At 32.6% G+C, this 22679-nt stretch overlaps 2 protein-coding genes across 3 annotated transcripts; both read left to right on the forward strand.

The window, feature by feature from the left end:
- The first annotated feature begins 1339 nt into the window (after positions 1-1339).
- LOC107413642 (aminodeoxychorismate synthase, chloroplastic) lies at positions 1340-13223 on the forward strand. 2 transcript variants are annotated; one of them, XM_016021651.4, is made up of 15 exons: positions 1340-1509; positions 2437-2854; positions 3658-4058; positions 4951-5082; positions 5964-6031; positions 6758-6822; positions 7015-7081; positions 7534-7794; positions 7881-8007; positions 8316-8635; positions 9134-9213; positions 9450-9552; positions 9783-9865; positions 11286-11906; positions 12442-13223. In XM_016021651.4, the coding sequence occupies exons 3-15, from the start codon at positions 3728-3730 to the stop codon at positions 12920-12922; spliced, it is 2739 nt and encodes a 912-aa protein (XP_015877137.3). In that variant the 5' UTR covers positions 1340-1509; positions 2437-2854; positions 3658-3727; the 3' UTR covers positions 12923-13223. The 2 variants fall into 2 exon arrangements, with proteins under 2 accessions (XP_015877137.3, XP_015877136.3); XM_016021650.4 differs by having other exon boundaries at positions 2446-2854.
- An 886-nt stretch (positions 13224-14109) lies between these two features.
- On the forward strand, positions 14110-22192 carry LOC107413643 (chorismate synthase, chloroplastic). The gene is made up of 13 exons (XM_016021653.4): positions 14110-14483; positions 15752-15902; positions 16187-16263; positions 16431-16489; positions 17172-17255; positions 17340-17432; positions 19185-19265; positions 20153-20284; positions 20477-20579; positions 20744-20838; positions 20942-21007; positions 21457-21541; positions 21708-22192. Exons 1-13 carry the CDS (start codon positions 14342-14344, stop codon positions 21866-21868), a joined length of 1329 nt encoding a protein of 442 aa, XP_015877139.3. The 5' UTR covers positions 14110-14341; the 3' UTR covers positions 21869-22192.
- The last annotated feature ends 487 nt before the right edge of the window (positions 22193-22679 follow it).

Genomic DNA, 22679 nt, shown 5'->3' on the forward strand with positions numbered 1-22679 from the left:
TATTTGATTATTACAAATAAGCTTCCTTAAACTATGTAAATAACAAATAACCCCCTATACTATAGCAATTTATTTCAAATTCAACCATTATGTCAATTTTGTAATTAAAAAGATAATCTCTAAGGACACAAAAATACTGCCATACTATTTTTAATATTTATTATATTTTACAACATAAGTTTTTTTTTTAGTTGAATTAATAAATAATATGATATTTTGATTCATTAAAAATAATATAAATTAATATAAAAAACGTAAATAAATGTTACAAAATTTTGGCTACAAATATATATTATACGTATATTATGACCAAAAAAAAACAAAAAAAAAGGAAGCAAGAGTTTAAAAGATTCTGAAAATCAAAATAATTAATATAAAATTAATAAGTTCATCTTTTTTGGTATTTCTTTATATGGAATATTTAATTTTCAACTATTTATTAAAATTATAATGCATTTAATATTTTAAATGATAGTTTCAAAAAATATACATGTTATTTTTATTTTATTTATGAGGATAATATAGTGATTTGAATCATAACTGTCTTTACTTGAAAGTATTTTTTTTATAGTTTAAATGGACTAAGATGAGAGACTTTCTTGTAAGTAGGCAATGGTTTAGAGGGTTTTGTGTAATTTAGCCTAAAAGTAAAAAATACAAATAATAATTAGAGGATTAACATGAAAAAGCAAACAGATGGATCTCAATTTTTTTTGTTTATTTTATCATGTCTCCCAAAATAAATTGAAGATATTAATTATTTAAAATATTTGTCCAAAGTTGCATCAAAATATGATATATATATATATATATATATATAGATATAGATATATATAAACCGGTTAGATTACTGCCACATATAGACCTAATAAATTAAGGGTATTTCTGGGGATCAGTTTTATTAAGTATTAATCTAAAATGGGCCAGAGAGAAAATTTTGTGTGCTCAATTAAAAATCACCTTTAATTGCTGCTTGCATTTTTGTTGATTTTTTAAAATTTTTTAGCTTATTGCTTAATTTTTTTTTTCATTTATAGATTTTAATTATTTAATGGCCATTTTTATGAATTTTTGAAGCATTTCAAATTTATAATTTTCAATTAAAAGATAAAATTTGACTAATTGATAAAATTTAATAGTTGTTAAAAATGAATTTTAATTTAATAAAGTAATATTGACCTACTTAAATCTTATTGTATAATATATATATATATATATATATATATATATATGAAAAAAACAATGTGGCATTGTGGCAATTATTGCCACATATGGACCTAATAATTAAATGGCCAAAATGCACCTTATCTTGCTTCTTCTCATTCATCCTACATTAGCCCCCGTCGTCCTTTCCTCTCCTTCCAACAATCAAAAAATGGTGACGAGTGAGTTTTTAATTTTTTGGGTAAAAATCCTATGCGAATGAGTTATAAAGGGGAAAAGGCTATTGCAGGTTATGGAAGGGTCTTCCACCGCCATTGTTGATCTTTACCCCAAACGCTCAAATGGGTAAGTTCAAAATCTAGCTCTTTGTGTAAAAGATATAAATATAAAGCTCTATCTTATTTTATTAAATTAAAAATCATCTTTCATAATTTAATTGAATTTTATCAATGGATCGGATTTTATGTTTTAAATAATAATCCAATATTTATCAAAATAGATTTTTGTTTAATAAAATAATATAACTCTATTCAGATTCTTTTCCATTTTTGAAATTGCCCGATATTGAAATTTATGAATTATGACTTTTTTTTTTTTAATAAAGATGAATTACTAATTCATAACTAAATTTAACAAATCAATTTTGAATATCTAAAAATTTTAAACTATTATTTATTAAATTGATTAGGCTGTATTTAAATATTTTAAACTGTAATTTAATTATTATTTTGGTTAAGTGATTATTGATTTGATTAAATAAATTAAAGAGATAATATTATTTTGTTTTAGATAAACCATCTGAAACAAAATAATTATTTTTATTATAATTTTCTTTTAAATCAATTTAGAATACACAAAAATTTTAAACAATTATTTATTAAATTGATGTATTAAATATATAAAAAGGCTGCATTAAAGTATTTTAAACTATAATTTAATCATTGTATTCGTTAAGTGAATGTTGGTTTAATTTTTTTTGAAACAGATTATTGATTTAATAAATAAATAAAGAGATAATATTATTTTGTTTCAAAAAACCATATGAAACAAAATAATTATTTTTATTATAATTTTCTTTTATTTTTATTAATAAAGTTTTAAGGGCACTATAGCTCTTATATATATATATATATTTTTTTTTTTTTGTTTTTGGATGGTGCAGGTAACGGTAAGTAAGGGGTTTTTATGAAATGTTAGAAATTTTCTGAGGTAGTGATTTGGAATTAGACCATACTTTGTTTTTTTTTTTTTAATAACTAAAGGGTAAAATAGGAATTGCAGATGTTCATAGTACAGTGGCAGGAGAGAAACCTACCGTGGTAATAACACCGTCCACTGGCAGCGGGAAAAGAAAGTGAACGTAGATTCCCGGCTGCCAAACAAAGTATGTCAGAATCATAACCTAACCAAAAGTAAAGAGTGAAGGTGGGTAAACAAATACTTTGAGTTAATATATTCTGATTCCAACCAAATTTGTGGGGACCATCGGCGACTGGTCCAACCGAATCTAAGGTCTTCGGTGTCCGTATCGACTTGGTGTGGGTCCCATCCCATGCCTTTTTTAATGGCGTGTTTGGCTCCTCTCCACCATACTCCTTCCCACCCGATCCAAAACTCTCTCTCTCTCGGTCCGTATCTGCCGCCCTTCCCATCCACAATATTCCTGTCTATCGAAATTCATTGCTCCGAGGTTAGCTTGCAAAAGTATTCATTATTTACGTTCTCATGTCTTATATATATATATAAGTTTGTATGTGTGCATGTATATGTGGAAATATAGTTCTATACATATACTTGTATGTGCGTGAGCAATTTTCTTCTCCAGCTGGTCAAAGAATCTGCCTTTTTTTTTTTTTTTTTTTTTACCTCCCCTTCTTTGGAGGGAGATTCTGTTTTCAGTCTTAGGAATCAATAAAGTGGAATGGTTTTGTACTCCAATTAAATAAGATACCAGAGTTTGGAATCTGAAGCCATGCTGAATTATTTTGAAAGAGAGGGAACAATATTTGTAATTTGTAAAAAGGTGTATATATATATATATATATATATATATATATTTATATATGTTCGCTCACTTAATGGGTTTTGAATATGATTCTCGGGGTTCAAAAGTTTATCAACCTGACCTGTTTTCTTTCAACTGGGTGTTGTTTCATTATCAGAGTTTGTTGATGTCATGGTGTAAAATCTACTCTTTTTGATTTGCGATAAAAGCAAAAATAAAATAAAAATAAATAAATAAAATTGTGCTGTCTGGCTATAAATGGTGTCGTCTATTTGTAAGTGGTTGAGAATTTCTGATATTGGGTTTGGTCTCTAGATTGCGGTTTAGCTACTTTTTCCTTTTTTGGTAATAACATTATGGTTCAGCTTCAGGATACCTCAAAAGTTGTCTCCTTGATTCAAATAAAAATGGATTCAACTTCGTATATAAGCTGTTAATGGGCCTGGGTCTGGTGGTGAATCTTATTGTTTACCTTTTGTCTTTTGCAGAATTATTATATACAGGGTGGGTTTGTGAGCTCTCATATCTAATTTTTGGCGTTCTGCCTCATAGCAAAAGATGAATTTCACTCTTTGTTCTTCATCTCCTGAGCTTAGATATCCTTATGTTGATGCTTTAAGATCTACCGACATTCATGCAATAGCATCCAAACCTTCTCTACGAATTGATAACGCCGTTAAAAAGGACATTGTTCAATTATCTAATCAAGATGCTGGAAAGATGGTGATGTCGAGCAATTTGATGCCTAGGCACTTAAAAGAGCCTTTTGTGGGAAAGGAACAACCAGATGAGCAGAGTCAGAAGCTAAAATTTGTAAGGACATTGTTGATTGACAACTACGATAGCTACACATACAATATTTACCAGGAGCTGTCTGTCATTAATGGGCGTAAGTTCTCTGTCTCATATGTGCCTCTTACAAGTCGTTAAAACACATTTTATAAATTTGTTCTGTTAAATACCTTGATCTCCTATTGTAGGTCATCCTATGATTTATGAACCTTTTCCCTGCACTTGAATTCTTCATATTTGTGTATTGTTGTTATTCTTTTTTTATATAGGATCAGCTAGTTGTTATTTATGTGCCTCCTTGAAGTATCGTTTGTATTGTACATGTAATGTAAATTCTCTCCAGTATTGCTTGTTACTTTTCTGAGAACTTCGACACAAGATAAGGTAGAGAATTGAATATTAAATGTCTAATTGTTTAATGTTCATAAATCTCAGCAAGCCATTTATAAGAGCCCAAACAGTATAATGAACAATTTTAAAGCCCTGTCGTACATGTTAATTAAGCGAGAGTTCTTACTGTTTTGTTTTCTTTTGTTTTTATTCCTATCTGGTATTCCATGTATGCCTTTTTACAAAAGGTGAAATTTTATTTGTCACTGCATTTTACGTTTACTTAATTAGTGTAACAAGTAAGAACTGTTGCATTACATGTTACCTTTACCGGTGCAATAGATTTGCAGAGTTGAAAACGAGCTAGTTCCCTTATGAGAAAGTTCTACCTTATTAGCTGTAAAGGCAGTTAGGTTGCCTAACAGTATATCTGTTGGAAGAAAAGAAGAAAGAAGAAAGAAAAAACAATATGTATAGACAATTAGAGCAGCACATGGGAGGATCATACATTAAGTTGATATTAGTGCATACATGATTAAGGTTGACTAAGAACTTCTGTAATAATTGGGTATCAACTGTTTTTACACTGTCTTTTTGGCTCTGTAATAATTGGGTATCAACTGTTTTTACACTGTCTTTTTGGCTTGTTGTTGTTGCAGTGCCTCCAGTCGTGGTGCGAAATGATGAGTGGACTTGGGGAGATTTCTACCACTACCTGTATGAAGAAAATGCATTTGACAGTGTAGTTATATCCCCTGGGCCTGGTTCTCCAACATGTCCGGCTGACATTGGTGAGAGTCAGAAATTATGCTTTTTTTATTTTTTATTTTATTTTTTTATGTTTCTGCTGTAATATTCTCCATGGTAGCAGAGAAGGTTGTTCAAAAAGTAACGAATACAAGCACAATAATGTACTAGTCAAACCCCCTATATCGGTCTCTCTCTTTCAGTCATGGAAGGGAGGGAGAGTGACTATATTTTTTATTATGCTTCAATTTGATTGATGCTCAAGTAGATGGAGGAAGCTTAATTAGCAGGCTCTATTCATTTTATTTTGCTGCTGTAGGATCTATACTGGATAGCTAATTTTATTATGTTATACCCTGGAGAGCATTGAACCTGATTAACATTTGTAAATAGAGCAATATAATTCTATCAAATGCCAAAACATGAATTTGTAATTTTTGATCTTTTTCTTTAGAAGTTACGAATTCGATATCATGTCCAATTTTGGCCTTCACATGGATTGCTTCCTTGGGAAGGATTTTTCTGCTATCAGATTTCTTCAAAACATGTTCTTTTTACATCTTTGTTCCAGAGAATAATGATTATCAACACATGGCTTAAGAAATTTTTTTTCATAAAATGGTGATGTAATTGTAGTGGCAGCCAGTCATTTCTTGTTGCATTTCCTAGTGGCTTAGGAGTTATGTTGTTTTGTGTTTTGACTCTTTACCAAAGTTTTTTCTTGAGATTTTTTGGTTGGAATGGTCATCTGATTGAAGTCATAGTTTACCATTCATTTATATCTTTTATTGATACTGCTTAAATGACAAAGTTAAGCTCTATGGAGTAGAGACTTTTTTTTTTTTTTTTTTGAAATACAATCTTAATTACTTGGGACTTTTTGTAGTTGAGTATGATTTTAACAGAAATTAAATGAATCTTGTAGGTATATGCCTTCGGCTGCTTCAGGAGTGTTGGGATATCCCCATATTGGGTGTTTGCCTTGGACATCAGGTATGTTCATTGCGCATCTTTACCTGTTATTTCTGATCAACATACGTGTATGTGTTTTTGGTAATACTTTAAACACATAATTTAGATTTTCTAGTGGCCATTGATGGAATCCATAACTTTTCCATTTGTTATCTAACCTGAGCCTTAAGGTCCTGAGCTGTAATGCAACATCAAGCTACATAATGGATTGCAGGAACTGTGAAAGTTTGTTGATTTGTTCTGCATGTAAAATCTGCTTTGATGGTCATCCTAATTTTTCCTTTCATATTTGTGGTTTTTTAATCCAGAAGTTTAAAGATCACTGTTCTTGTTATGTTGAAGCATATTGGCTTTCATGCTAACTAAAGTGTTTTATGCAAGAAGTTCTATTTTCATTGATGCCTCCTTGTGGTTCTTCTCTCTTCTCTTTCTGGGGAGCTTTCTAACATAAATACATTGAGATTTCTTAATAACTTGCATATTAATATGCAATTACTTCCAGTAGTAGTTTTGGGATTGTAATAAACTCACAAGAATAATATTCTCATTTTAGCATTGTTTTCTCTAAGTATTTTTATATGTATGTACCAAAAGTTGCATGATAAAAATTAAATTAAACCAGAACTGGGGGACATAATCATAGGAGCCTTTTATCCAGTATTCCATTTTATTCCTGATCACCTTTTAAACATGACAATTTTAGCATGATATCATTTCATATTTCTCCTTAATGCCTTTAATGGACAGGCCTTAGGTTACGTACATGGTGCAAAGGTTGTACATGCATATGAACCAATCCATGGCCGCTTGAGGTATGGTTAAATTTTATGAAGTTGTTCAGTTTATTGTGGACTATCTTTGCCAAATTCTCAATCTTATTGATTGGTAACATGCTTTTGTAATTTAATTTTAATTGAATTTTGGTGCAGTGTTTTCCTTTTGTTTTCCCAGTAGGCTTGGGATTTTGTTTCTCATCTACTTTACCGCTCTCTTTTTCCTTTCAGTGAAATTGAGCATGATGGATGCGAACTTTTTCATGATATTCCCTCTGGCAAAGATTCAGGATTTAAGGTTAGAATTGGAAAGAGTTTTTAACTTGTAATATCTGAAAAATTAAGTTTAAATATTGATAAATATTATTACCAATATATCTATCAATCTCAGTGGAAACTGACAAGCTGATGGATATTGGGTTAAAACAGCTAGCCTTTGAACCTAGCTTCCTGCTGGTACTTTAAATATTTTCACTGATATACCCATAATATCTGCATATATCCATCTTATTTAGCAATTTCCATCAACATTATAAGGTCTATTGATTTGTCTTTCCCTTTGTTCCCATATTCCAATATCAATAGTTTTCATTGATACATCAATTAATCATTTTTGGTAATCTTTAATATTTGAAAATCTTAAAAGGTTGATGATGCTTTCTTTTAAATTTAATGTGGTTTTGCAGCCACCATATGCAGCAACTACTCACGAATATCTCTCTTAATCCTGTTAGTTTTAACTAATTTCAGGTGGTTCGATATCACTCTCTTGTTATAGATGCTGAGACGCTCCCAAAGGAACTGATTCCTATAGCATGGACAGTTTCCACTGGTGCACTTTCTTTTCACCATACCCAGAAGTCTGATGTTCCTGCAGATGCTTCTGCTGATTCGTTTTCAACAAATCTAAAGAATGGAAGTTCTTGGCCACTCAGCTGTTCTAATGGAGTGCAAAGAAGAAAGGTTCTTATGGGTATCATGCATTCTACCAGGCCTCATTATGGTCTGCAGGTGTGCTGCTTGGACATTTGTTTCTAATGGTCACACTCATGGCTCTTTCTATTCTGGTACTCTATTGATTATTTATGTGACCTCAGTTTCATCCAGAGAGTGTTGCAAGCTGTCACGGAAGGCAAATATTCAGGAACTTTAGAGAGATTACAGAGGATTACTGGAAGAGATTGAAGCCTTCAATTATTAAACAAAGGAGGTTTCATTATGCTGGTAAACTAGAGCTCTTTTAAAATATTTTTATTTTTCCTTGGTCTTTCATTTGCGGTTAACACTTAGAACATTATATTCTGATTAAAAACTATATAGCATACTTGAAAAGCATGTAAAACTTCAATTTTTGGAATCTCGGAGATGCTAGACCTCCAGTATTACTACATGTTTAACATGTTCTTTGGAGTTGATAACCCTGTGGGCTCCCTGTCTAAACCATATGACTTTTCACAATTTCACATTTTTTCCTTTGTATTTTTTCTAGAAAAAACACTTCCCGTAAATCTCTGAGCAGTAAATTTTTTTAGCACGCATGCAGGTGCCACATGCTAATGGACTGTTTACAGAAATTCCTGGACATAGGAAAGTAGTAAATGGTGCAGATGATCAATTATACAAGGAAGCTTCTAGTAGTGGCCAGTTAATGCTAGATAAGAGGTGTTTTGGTGCATTTGATATGGTAAATGTTTCAAATCCAATCATTGGTGTCAAATATCTGAAGTTGAAGTGGAGGAAATTTGATCACTTGGCGGGTCAAGTTGGTGGAGCAAGAAACATATTTTGTGAATTGTTTGGACATCACAAAGCTGAAAACACCTTTTGGTTGGACAGTTCCTCAACAGAAAAGGTTTTGATTTCTTATTGCCTCCTCATACTGATTAAACATTTTTCGATAAGTTTTTAAATCTGTAGTTTCAAAGTTGTTGTTTTCTTACCAATATACTACCTAATAAGTTGTCATAAGTCTTGTAAGGAATGGCAAGTTTTGCCTGCTTCATCAGGAATTTGTCTCCTGTCAAGTGGAAAATTACTGCATAATTTCTAAATAGAAATGATGAAAATTGAAGGTCTCAAGCTAGATTAACTGGAGCAATATCATGACTTAGTGGAAATAAAATGTAATTTGACATTCAAACTTGACCTATAATTTATATAAACAACTGGATTGCAATCATTTTAGCAAAATGATGTAAGTATTTTTATTTTTATTTTTATTTTTGGTTAAAAAGGTTTGAATTGATTGTTGATGGGATTAAGAAGCTTTTTGTTCGGTCTTGTTAATATGATTCTGCTATTATTGAGGTGGAAATATGTACTTATGTTTTGTCTTATCTTTAATGTTCAGGGAAGAGCACGCTTTTCGTTCATGGGAGGAAGAGGTGGATCTCTTTGGAAGCAAGTGACCTTTAGATTGTCTGATGAAAGGTTAATCCAAATTGTAAATTCAGAAAGATTTAGCATAATATACTTTCTTTTAAAAAAAATTTTTTGAGTTCCTTTTTGCTTTGAACATTTTCATGTGGTTTTAAGACTTTGTGTCTTTAACATGATGGTGCTGTTTTTCCATATGGTGTATTACTCTGGAGAACTTTTTACTCTGTTGTAGAACTATGCAAGTTTTTTTTCACTTTAAATGAAAGTGACATACTTACAATTTACAGTGATATGGCTTCAAAAGGTGGAGGTTATCTATCAGTTGAAGATTCTCAAGGTTCTGCCACGAAAACATTTTTGGAAGATGGTTTTCTTGATTTTTTGAAAAAGGTAATTAATGATTTTTTTTTTTTTTTAATCAATGTATTTTTTGTTCATTCTTTTAATAATTCTGTTTTATAGAAAAATATTTTGCAATTTATGGTTATATTTTATTTTGTTTTATTTTATTTTTTTGATAGCTTTCACAAGGTTCCAGGATTAAGTTTTAATTAGTACTTTTTTCTTGTTCATTTTTTTGGGGTAAACCAGTAATTTTATGGTTATTGATTTATATTTAGGAGCTCCTGTTATTTCATTATGAAGAAAAAGATTACGAAGGATTGCCATTTGAGTTCTATGGTGGATATATTGGTTACATTGGGTATGCATTTAAGTTTTATGATTATGATAGTGGTGAACCACTTTTTCGTTTTTATTTAGTGTTCCTTATTACAGAAATCCCTTTCTGTTCTAATAGCATGCAGACAACTATTCACGTACAACTTAATCTTTTATAAAATAGTGATTGTGAATTATCTTTTCAACTCTACCCATGTTTCTATTGGCTGCCTTCTTCTTTTAGCATTGTTCTGCTCGTTCTCTGCTGCTTTAGGGGACTAGAAATCTGGGTGAATTGGAATACTAATCAAATGCTCCCTCCTTTCACCAAGGAAGTTCCTCCATTATTTTCATTATGGCTTTTAATATCATTTTATCATCCTTTGTAGCTTTTATGCCAGAAACGTTTATATTTCTGTGTTAAAGTTAGTAGTGTGACTAACAGGTTAGTGACCAATTTTCCACACCAGTGCCAGGCATGAATCCTATTAAGGGTCTTCACAACATCGAGTTTCTCTCTGTTTGTGTTAAGCACATTAATGGATCATGAATATTTGCCGTTGAATTTATAAGTGAATTATACTTGCAGTAATTAAAATAACATCTTGGATAACAAATGAAGATGGAACAAAGAAATTAATTGCTGATGCTACAAGAGCATGATGGAATATGCATGTTTTTGGCATTCGGAAGTCCAGGTTGACTCCAAATGTTTGTGAAGATGCATGCCATGTTGAACTTGTCAGTCATCCGCATAGTCTGTACCTATCATAACTTTCTTAAAAACACATTGCAAATGAAAGTGAATTTCTCTCATTTCTTGAATCCCCAGTTTACCTTTAATCCTGAAAAGTTAAGGTTACTTTTTCTCATTTCAATCATATTCATTCCTTTCTCCACATGATGGAGAATAGCTCTATTGGGGTTCAATTTATTGTAGAAAAGAGTTTTCTTAACACCAAATTCTTCCATCCAATGTGCTTTAAGCCTCTATTCTTTCTCTCGTGTAACAAATGTCTCCATTGTAGATGACAAATTCTTTTGAAGGACTACATGAGTTTTTGTTATTAATGAGTTTAAATCTCTTTTTGATCTTCTTTTGTACTTTAATCTAGGTTAGATTTCCTTACTAGTTTGTCATATAATTAATTGCACACCCAAAGCAACTGTATGATGAGTCTAATAACCATCTCCAGATTCTTTGTTGGCTAATGTTCATTTTGAAAATTGCTTCACTTAGTGAATTGTAGAAAAAAAATTTAATGAGAAAGTGATGTAATTTCCATTTAGAATAGTTGTGCCTTGTTTTATTCTTTTTAGGGGTCTGATAGTCATATGACATATCATAGGGCCTGTAGCTCCTAGCTCTCTCTCTCTCTATTGAGATCACTGTTTAGATTTTTCTTATACACTTATCAAGTATCCTAGATGGGCTAATATTTATTAATTTTCTTGTGATGCAGGTATAACCTAAAAGTTGAATGTGGTATGGTATCGAATCGCCATAAATCCAGAACACCAGATGCTTGTTTTTTCTTTGCTGATAATCTCTTAGTTATTGATCACTACAATGATGATGTTTACATTATGTCTTTACATGAAGAATTCACAACTACATCAACACCATGGCTGGATATTACAGAAGAGAAACTTCTCAGCTTGCAAGCTTCCATTAAAAAAGATAGAGAGGAACGTGCTATACAGGCATTAAGGTCATTCCCAGATAAGGGGGGTTTTGTTGCTGATAGATCCAGAGACGACTATATAAAAGACATTGAAAAGTGTCTGGAATACATTAAAGATGGAGAAAGTTATGAATTGTGTCTCACGACTCAGATTAGAAAGAGAATTGGAGAAATAGATTCACTAGGACTTTACCTTCACCTGAGAGAAAAAAATCCAGCACCATATGCTGCGTGGCTTAATTTTTCAGGGGAAAACCTGTCCATATGTTGTTCGTCTCCAGAGAGGTTCCTGCGGTTGGATAGAAATGGCATATTGGAAGCTAAGCCCATTAAGGGTACCATAGCTCGTGGTACAACACAAGAGGAAGATGAAAGACGCAAGCGACAGCTGCAATACAGGTAACTTGATCTTTGCTTGGTCAATAGCATAAAAATCTGTTGCTGCATATCTTTCATTACGATGAAAATATTTGAGTTCAAATGTAATATTCCCCATCTTGCTACTCTGTTACCAGAGATTATGGGTTTTCTGAAAATAGCCTTGTTCCTGTTTTTAAAATTACTTTGCCTTACTGTTAATATACTGATCATTAACAATTTGGTTGGCATCATCTACCTTGATAATAATTTGGAGTGCTTATATGTCAAACAATTAGAATGGATCACCTTAAATCTTCTTTTTGTATATGAAAGATATTCCATATTTTCATTCTAACTCTCTTGAAAGTTTCTGGTTGTTGAAGTGATTGGATATGCACCGTGGTTGATTAAGTCTTCTTCAAGTAATTGTTGTACACCATAGTTGATGCATTTCACATTCAACATCTCCTAAACTCACTGAAACAATATTGACACACACATTATAGTCTTGAAAATATTAGTTCAGATCTTCCTTTACACTCCAAACTAACTCTCTCTCCTGCTCTCTCAACAGTGAAAAAGATCAGGCTGAAAATCTGATGATTGTTGATCTTCTAAGAAATGACCTTGGACGTGTATCTGACCCTGGTTCTGTTCATGTGCCTAATTTTATGGACGTGGAATCATATGCCACAGTCCATACAATGGTCAGTACAATTCGTGGGAAAAAGCGAGCTGATGTAAATGCAATTGATTGTGTAAGAGCAGCGTTTCCAGGTGGTTCAATGACAGGGGCACCAAAGTTGAGATCAATGGAGCTTCTTGATTCTCTCGAAAGCAGTTCACGAGGTATCTACTCGGGTTCCATTGGATTTTTCTCATACAACCATACATTTGATCTGAATATAGTGATCAGAACCATTGTTATACATGAGGGTGAAGCTTCAATAGGAGCAGGAGGGGCGATTGTGGCTTTATCAAATCCTGAAGATGAGTACGATGAGATGATTTTGAAAACAAGTGCACCAGCAAAAGCTGTTATGGAATTTACTTAAAATTGTCATACACTTTTTTGCAGATTTTAGATTTTACTCTTGTTTGCAGAAGTTGGTAGTCATAGAAGAAAAACTTGATAGGAAAGTAAAAGTGAAAGGCTTTGCTTATTGTATTCCATATGAAAATGATGAGAAAGCGATTTTTTGTTGTTTTTGGCATTTGCTGCCAAACTGGGATGATAATGATAATCTGTTCATCCCCAGGACATTGTAATTCTTCTTTCCCACTCCTTTTGAAATTGATAAAATATACATACATAATTGTAAGAGATAAATGCATGCTGAAAGTTTTTATTTTTTATTTTTTGGCTGTCTGTCTAGCTATCCAACAATTATTCGTTTAAACCCATTGCTTCCTATCAACCTCAAACCACACTAACTCTTGTTATTTGTACCCTTCCTTTTTTTTTTTTTTTGGGTTATTTTTGCTCGGATTAATTGGCTAATTTTTTTACTTACCCTTTTTTATACACCAACTTATGAACCAATACATAAAACATATATTATCTCTCTTAAATATATATATATATATATATATTTGTTAAAATATATTAATAAACAGTGATTTGCTAATTAAATTATTTTTACGAAGTCAAATTATATATAGCTGCACCACATCTCTCTTACTTAGAAGTCACCACCTACCACACCCACCATACCATTCCACCCAACTTGCCTAAAACGTAATAATAATAATAATATTATAGAAAGAAGAAAAAGAGAAGAAATCAATATATTTGAACGTCGACAGGCTTGGTAGCATAAATTTAAAAAATTTACATATCTAACAATTTTTAGATATCAAAATTACTGAAATACCCCTCTATCATTTTCTCTCTCCACTTTTTTTTTCCCCCTCTCCCGCTCCCTCTTTCTTTCCCTATCCTCTAATCTTTCCAAAATTACTTTGCAGAGACAGGGAATCTTTTTTATTTTATTTTAAATTTTGGGTGAAAACAGGAACAAGGAATCATTGAATCAAGAATGGGGAGACAAAATAATCTTAGAAAGTTGATGGGCATTTTAGTCTTTTTAAAAGTTTAAAAAAAAAATCCATAAGTTTCAATTTTTAATTATTTTTATTATTATTATTATTTTTTTTTTTGGGGAAAAGAAAAACCAATAAGGCATTTAAAAATTAACAAGTTAATTTAAAAATTTGTAGCCTAGAATTAGAAATTGCGACAAACAAAAAATACCAGTTTAGTGATAAGCATGCAAAAACCAGGCAGGTAGGTAGGTGAGAACTGATTTTTGGCTTATATTTTCCATATAACCATATTTTGCCCAAACGCACCGTACCCACCAACCCCGTTTGCTATTTGCTGCAACACCAACCCCTTCTTCTTTACCAACTTCTTCTTCTTCTTTCTGAGAGTTTTCGTTGTGGTGTTGGCACGCTAAGCTATTGGCCTCTCAATGGCGTCTTCGTCGCTATCTTCGAAGCCATTTCTCGGTGCTTCACCAACCGATGGATTATCCGGCTTGGGTTCTATGCCCTCTGATCTTCGAACCCCCTCTATTCAGTTCCTAATCCGCCCAAGAACTCTCAAGAAGCTCCGTGAGTCTTTCTTCTTCTTCTTTTTCATTCTGTGTGTTAAAGTTACCATTTTTAATTGCTGTTGAGCTCAATGCCTTGTGGTATGTGTGATTGTTGGGAATTTTATTGAAGGGAATTGTTTGGCTAGGTGAAAATTGAAATGGGTTTGAGAAGAATCAGATTCTAGATCCTTTGCATATTGTTCAATGCTGCTAATTTTGAAATCATTATGGCAAAAACTCGTTGATAGCTAGATGTTAGCTTACCCTCCCGTTTTAAATAGAAATGGGTTTTTGCTGGACCATACTATTTTCTATATAATTACTTGTAGATTCTTGTGACCTGCAATTTTCCAGTGATTTCACACTTTGTTAATTTTCCATTTTCTTCCAAAGGGTTAAACGTGTTATAGAAGCAATCTGGACAATGATGTCATGCTTGAAACACACCCTCACTTGTAGGTTGTCTGGTAATGATAAACCAAATTCAAGCATTGTATATGTAGCTTTGAAGAAATGACAATGAGGTGGATTCATGAATCGGGCAGAAAACCTGTTGTACTGGCGGAATAGAAACTAATGTTGGCCTACATTTTAATAACTTTGACTATATGGGAACAACACTAATCTAATATGGAACCAGAGAAAGAGATTCATGAAACGGGAGAAAGAGACTCTGAGGTCAAACCCTTGTAGCTTACAACTTGTCTTGTTACATTCCATGTGTTGTGTCCTTAATATTTCAGTTACTTTGACAGTGCTACTTTTTTAGCAATTTCATATGTTAAAACATATGATCATTTCTACTTTTTTTTATTTATTTTTAATTTCACCCAATAAGTATTAAGTATAATGGTTGTAACCGATGAAATGTGAAACTATGAATTCAACTAAACTGACAGATATAATGTAGACATCTCGGATAGCATCAAAGTCCATGTATGGTTTTTACTGTCCTTGAAATTTAAAGTGACAGGGAATAGAATCAATAATGTAACTCAAGCTTAACACGCATTAACACTCGTGAATTCTTCTCACAAAATAGTGTGGTGTGCAAATGATATATTGAATTTTCATCGACCCTGGAAAACCAGTACAATAGTCCACCCCCAACTTTAAGCACTCGTGCTTTCTATTGGTCCAAGGTAGCTTTTCAAACTTGATGATCATTGAGGATGGGTTAAAAATAAATTTTTAGTCCGTAAGTCAATGTGATGTAGTGTGAATGTAGATGATAGTTTTGAGTGGGTTGGAGCTTATAATTCTGACATGTTCTCTGTCCACATACAGAGGTACAGGCAGCTGGGAGTACTTTTGGAACTCATTTCCGTGTTACAACTTATGGTGAATCTCATGGTGGTGGTGTTGGTTGTGTAATTGATGGAGTGCCTCCTAGGCGTCCCCTCTCAGAAGCTGATTTGCAAGGGGACCTTGACAGAAGGTATTTCAAATTTTCTGATCACCTCAATCTTTGTCATATTCATTTTAAAGTTTGAGCATGGTTGGAAGTATGTCTGCACTAAATTTGTCATATTATAAGATGTGTGTTGTTCTCTGCATGATGAGACAAGTAGTTGGGTTGCATATTGGACCTGTGTATGGTTGAACTTGGTACTAATTCTTCCTTGTTATTGATGGATAATCTCTTGTATAGTTTTGGGTTTTGGTTTTCTTTTGATGCAAAAGTTGTTGATTTCGCTGACAATTTTGTGTTATTTTAATTAGGAGGCCTGGCCAGAGTCGAATTACCACCCCAAGGAAGGAGACTGATACATGCAAAATACTCTCAGGGGTTTTCGAAGGTTAAATTCTGCATGAATTTATTCTTTTCTTTTCTTTTTTTTTTTTTTTGTTTTTTTCCTTTTCTATTCTTCTTCTTCTTATTTTTTTTGTTGCCTTTTGTTCGGCTAAGAGATCTTTGTTAGATAATCTTTGGTTGCTCACATTCAAAATGCTCTATTACCTGCAGGAGTGACTACTGGGACACCAATTCATGTATTTGTACCCAATACTGATCAGAGAGGACATGTAAGTATCTAATTCTAGAAGATATATAATTAATTGGCTGTTGAAAGGGGAACAATTGTATGGGAGGTTAATTGGTTGATCTTTCTTTTTGTGGAATTCTTGTCATTGTGTAGTTGAAACTTATACAAGGACCACTTTAAATAGACTAATGTTAAGTTCTAGGAGCAGATTTTTGGTTGGATGTCTCTTACAGACAAGACCCCTCAAACTGTAGAACATAATGTTGAGAGGAAGTTTGCCTTATTATGTAGGATTTCATATGGACCCTTATCATTTTCTCATTGGATTTTTCTTGCATGTTTTCAAATTACTCCTTTACGGTCTTATTGTATATTCTGATGGTATGGATATCATTATTCAGTTATTGGTTTAAAACATAGATCTATGTTCTTATGAGTAAGGAGTCAAGACATATACATCTCCTTTGGGATGCCCTAGTGCTCTGTTATGGATAAAACGAGTTCAGCTGTAGTACATAGAATTAGAGGCTTTGAAATGAATAAAATGGTTAATTCTTCTTTGTTACTTTATGAGTTATTGTAGAACAGTATGTTTTTAATTTGTTATCACATGTATAGCTTATGAGACAACCATATGTATATAAGAGTGTGTTCTTATTGAATTGAAATTGTTTAATGACGATTTGAGGATTTTTCCATTTAAAAATCATTGGATTTTTTAGGATTACAAAGAAATGTCGCTAGCTTATAGACCATCACATGCAGATGCAACTTATGACATGAAGTACGGTGTCAGAGCAGTCCAGGTAATGTCTTTTGCATTAATAGTAGAAATATTAACTGGCGTATTACGGATTTTTATATAGACCTAAACTTAATATATATTGAAGGGTGGGGGGAGATCTTCTGCAAGAGAAACCATTGGAAGAGTTGCTGCTGGAGCAGTTGCTAAGAAAATCCTTAAGGACTTCTCTGGAACTGAGGTATGTTTATTTACTGTGTCAGATGATCTTTCTGGTTGTTGGTTCCTTTATGTAGTGCAGCCACGTTTTTGTTGATGTGTTGCCTTATTCAGTGTTTATGTTTTGCTGTCTGCATAGTGCACTGCATACTAAGCTTAATTACTACACATAATGCCCGAAAGGCCCTAGTAAGTCTAATCATCGAGTGGCTGTGTGTGTATGGTAGTTGATTTTCCTTCTTTACTATTTACATGTAGCTCATGTTGATGGAGTAATTGGACTTTGAAATCCTTTGTTTCTTTTGGCTTATTTGATATTAAAAGAGCTTTATAATATTTTGTACTAATGTGTATATTGTAGCTTTAATTAATTTTGTGTGATTGAAACATTACTTTGTTAGTAAAAGAACAGATTACAGAAAATTCATTTGTTTCTTTTTGCTTATTTGATGACAGAGTTTTATAATTCTGTGTTCAAATGTGCCTATTAAAGCTTTAATTAATTTTGTTTGATAGAAACTTTTCTTTATTAATAAAATAATAGATTACAGAATAAACTTTTCTTTATTAATAAAATAATAGATTACAGAATATTAAAGATAGTGAGAAATGCTCAAGGAAACTGAAATCATTGACTACACATCCTTCCAATTCAAGAAGATTAAAGAAATTGGGATATCCCGAACCCCCTCTAAGATTATGCCCATAAAGAAGCGTGAAACTTGATAAATCCCATAAAATCCTTGCAGCTTGACTTTTATTGTCAAAATTCCAATTCCCTTTTTTTTTTTTTTTTTTTTTTTTTTTTTTTTTAAACAAAAACAAAGCCATCGTAGCACAATTCTAATGAATTTTCCCCCTTTTTGCTGCCATCAAAGCCATTAAATTTGTTAATCGGTTAGTTAATCTGAACAAGATTGGATGGATACCCTAACAAACCCTGCTTCCTCCACCAACCAAGACTGTAGGTTAGCAGCCATTTAAGGATGAAGGCATAAATGGTCGATTGATTCACTGTAATCGACTGTTTTTGCCACACGTTGTACACCAAGATGGACAAACAAGCACAAGGTCCTGTTTTCTGTAACATATCATTATCATTTTGCTTGCCTTGCCCTAGCCAAACGAACGTTTAAACCTTATTTGGTTCGCATGCTTTCCAACTAATGTGAAAAATCATGAATCCAAAAATGGAAGTAGGATTTGCTAGAAATTTCTTTTGTTGAATCTAATATCCACTTTCTCCTCGCAAACCTATTTGGATTGGTACTCACTCTTCAAGAAGACTCAATGGAGAAGAGAAAATCAACTACTTCTCTATCATTTAAATTGCCAAAGAAATTAAATTCCAAGAAATTGGGGAATTGGGCTAATTGAAGAAACCAAAGTACAGATAGATGAATTTTTTTCTCTTAATAATTGATAAAGACTAGGAAACGTTAATGAAAAAGGTTGGTTGATCAACCACTCGTCTTCCCAAAATAGATGAGATTCTCATTTACCCACACACCAATTTGCATAGCTTCTAAAAAAAGTATCATCTAGCGGCTGATATAGAATCCAAACCATTTTAATGAAGACCATGATACTTGTTATTACCTTGCACCAAAGTGAATTATTTTCTGAATGGAATCTTCAAAGCTATTTATCTATTGTAATTTTAATTATGTTAATGGTAGAATGCAACTGCAAATATATGCTATGCACTTCCTATACTTCTTACTCGGTGTATTCAAGAATTCTGAATATCTTTTATTCTTTATCAAATTTTAAGGTTCTTGCTTATGTTTCACAAGTGCACAAGGTTGTGCTTCCTCAGGACGTGGTTGATCATGATACTCTGACACTTGATCAGGTACCATTACTCTTACTTTCTAATTTTAGGTATTGCTTTATATGTTAGAATATAGGATCTTTGTTTTTTTATCTAGTAATTTATTGGTGATCCTTATGATAATAAATTCTCATTGTTATGGTATTCATTGTCTTGAACATGGCCAGAAAAGTTCCCACTTAAATCTTATGTGGATTTTTATGATCGATTCTTGAATAATATTTAGACAGTATGTGTAGTTATAAGCTATTAATATAATTCCTAACTTTAGTTCTTCAATATCATTAGTTATGATTTTTATGATTTTTGTTGACTCACTTTAAAATAGTCACATGCTGTACCATTTCCTGAGGTGCTTGAGGATGCTATTAATAATCTTGTTTATGTAACCCTGAATCAGTTTCACATGAAAGGAATTGCCATTCATTATTTTGTTAGACTTATGCTGCATTTTAACTTTAAACTAGGGTATGTGTGAAGCCATGCATCGAGTAATACTGCACAAAATCATACTAGCAAGTTTTAAGCTGTATTTCTTTTCTAGTCCTAGCACCCAAAAAAAAAAAAAAAAAAAAAAATGTTCAAGAGAAAGACCTCAAGAATCATCTCAAGTTTAATTATTTTATCCTAATAAGCTGTGCCTTTAGATTCTTTCAGATGCTTATATGAGCATTGAAAATGATCTGTAGATATGTCAAGTTAGAATATTTATTGCAATATTATGTTTATTTATGTAGCCGAATCTTATCATTTTATGTCAGACTATTTTTTATCATTGGATAAGTTTTTGGACTAATCATTGGAATGCACATAATATTTGAATGCTCTTTTGTCTTTTATTAGAGGCACATATTTGTAATAGATTCTGAATGGTCAATAGTCTAATTATTTTCATGATACATTGCCAGATAGAGAGTAATATAGTTCGATGCCCTGATCCTGAATATGCGGACAAGATGATTGATGCCATTGATAAAATCCGGGTGAAAGGGGATTCAATTGGTGGTATTGTTACATGCATTGTTCGGAACTGTCCGCGTGTAAGAACTTTCTCTATCTCCAAGCTAGTATGCATGAATAAATGCATTCATGTGGTCTCAGTGTTATCATCACGTCCTTTAGGATTAATGCAGTTGCATGATCTAAAATATTTTTTTTAAGTTAATTAAATGCTTTACAGGTATTTTGTTAAAAAATTCCTGGAGGATTGAAATATTTTTTTTACAAATCAGGGTCTTGGTTCGCCAGTCTTTGACAAACTTGAAGCTGAATTTGCTAAAGCTGTCTTGTCATTACCTGCAACAAAGGGTTTTGAATTTGGCAGTGGATTTGCAGGTTGAGATTTATTTAATTTGTTAATTTTGATCAAATTTGCATTTCAAAGTTCTTAAATTTGGACTGGGACTGAATAATTGATTATTTGAAATGTTATTATCTGCATAGATATTCTTCCTGCATTGTATTTTGAGTGAGTTCAAACTGCTGGTCAATCCCTGCAGGTACCTTTTTGACTGGCAGTGAGCACAATGATGAGTTCTTTGTTGATGATCATAAATCTATCAGGACAAGAACAAATCGGTCTGGTGGGATACAGGTATTGTTCTGAACTCATGTGGTTGTTAGATAATGAGTACATTTGTTAGATGTCTTTTCTTGAAAAAAGTTTGGAGCACCGATATATCTATGATGACAAGTAGGGAGGACTATCCAATGGGGAAATCATAAACATGAGAATTGCTTTCAAGCCAACGGCTACAATTGGTGTAAGTCTCAAATGTCTCTATCCCTGTTCTTTTCTACGTACTGACACACTAGTATGTTAATTGTTTACTTTCTGCTTTGCACATTCTACCTGAGAGACTATAGTTATTTTGCAGAACTATCATGTGGTAAAATTATGGAAAGTTCTAATGGTTCCTTCTTGTTTATATTTATTATTATCATCTGGTTCAACTACAGCTATATAACCTGGAAGATTCAGTAATTTAAAATTTTCCCATAAAATTTTCACGTGCAGGGTATTTGTTACCATAGACAATGCACTTAGTTGATATCTTCCTGTTATTTTCCCATTTTTCACTGGAATCTTAACCTTGTGAATTTGTTATGTACTTAACTGTGATTTTCCATCGCATTTTGTGGCAAGTATTTACATTTTTTTTTAGTCTCAATTACATAGATTTCTTATGGTAATTTTCTGATCTTCATCCAGAAGAAGCAGCATACAGTGACTAGAGATAAACATGAGATAGATCTAATAGCCAGGGGTCGTCATGATCCTTGCGTTGTCCCACGAGGTATTTCCCTTGAATTTTAGGTCATACTTTATTTAAGCCACTCAGTAATTTCTTGCAGGTGCAATTTACCACCTACAACATCATGTTGATCAAAGAAAAGACAAAATAGAACAGAACTTGTTGGTCAAAAGATAGTACTAACTTGTGGTTGGTTTGGTTGGTGCAGCGGTGCCAATGGTAGAAGCAATGGTTGCTCTGGTGCTTGTGGACCAACTAATGGCACATTATGCACAATGCAATTTGTTTCCTCTGAATGAAGATCTTCAGGTGCCCCTTTCGGTTCCAAGACTTGAGGAGGTAACCGAGACAGCTTCTTTACCCCTTTGAAAGTTGGCAAAGCCACTGTACCAATGTATACTTGTGGATCTAATGGCCAATTTTTCCGTTAAAAACTCGGTATATATATGTGGTACGGCAATATAATGTTTCGGTGCCTCTCATCTTCTGTTTGTCCTTGAGATTGAGTGAAAATGTGTTATGATAATGTGGTATTTGTTGACGTTGTTTCTTCATATAGTTACGCTTAACAATTATTTCTACCTGATGTAATAAAGAAAAAGTTATGGTTAAATAAATTAATCAATTGTACCAAAATCAAGCCCTTGTCTGGCAATGTTATACGAGAAACAGCAGAAAAACAGTTAAAAATTACATGGCTAAAGTCTGGAAATTTTCCTCTCTTTCCAGTTCTGATTTCTTCTTTTGGAATGTTGAATGCAAAATGAAATTGTTCTATCCAATGCATTATATGTTTTTCTTCAAAAATTTGAACTGCTCCTTGAACTTTTTCCGGGTAATTCGTAGTTCACTGAGCCAGGCCTGCTCTGGCTATACAGGGACTTGGAGATGAGCTTCATGAACTCGTAAAAGCAGACCTCGTCTGATAATATTTTCTGCAAATTGTTTTGAGGACTTATTTACCGTGGATTGATATTGTGTTAACTTGGTCAATGCAAAATGATTTTTTTTTTTTTTTTGGGTGTTTGCTCTTTATTTATTTTATTTGCTTCAAAAAGTGAGATATTTTTGGGTTATTTTTGCCCAATTTCTTTTTGAATTGGTTTTTAACTTTAGATTTTAATTGTCAATCTGGTCCGAAGCTTAGCCCAGATGGCTCGAAGCCTAGCTCCAAAGTTAG

This window comes from Ziziphus jujuba, chromosome 8, assembly GCF_031755915.1.
Source record: "Ziziphus jujuba cultivar Dongzao chromosome 8, ASM3175591v1".
Taxonomy (NCBI): Eukaryota; Viridiplantae; Streptophyta; class Magnoliopsida; order Rosales; family Rhamnaceae; genus Ziziphus; species Ziziphus jujuba.

What these genes read in the sequence shown, in the direction of transcription:
- LOC107413643 (XM_016021653.4), top strand. Translation starts at nt 14,342, where the DNA reads ATGGCGTCTTCGTCGCTATCTTCGAAGCCATTTCTCGGTGCTTCACCA. An exon ending in ACGGTGTCAGAGCAGTCCAG is followed by an intron (nt 17,256 to 17,339) that starts GTAATGTCTTTT and finishes TATATATTGAAG; the next exon opens with GGTGGGGGGAGATCTTCTGC. An exon ending in AGGACTTCTCTGGAACTGAG is followed by an intron (nt 17,433 to 19,184) that starts GTATGTTTATTT and finishes TCAAATTTTAAG; the next exon opens with GTTCTTGCTTATGTTTCACA.
- LOC107413642 (XM_016021651.4), top strand. Translation starts at nt 3,728, where the DNA reads ATGAATTTCACTCTTTGTTCTTCATCTCCTGAGCTTAGATATCCTTAT. An exon ending in CCAATCCATGGCCGCTTGAG is followed by an intron (nt 6,823 to 7,014) that starts GTATGGTTAAAT and finishes TTTTCCTTTCAG; the next exon opens with TGAAATTGAGCATGATGGAT. An exon ending in GGCCTCATTATGGTCTGCAG is followed by an intron (nt 7,795 to 7,880) that starts GTGTGCTGCTTG and finishes ATGTGACCTCAG; the next exon opens with TTTCATCCAGAGAGTGTTGC.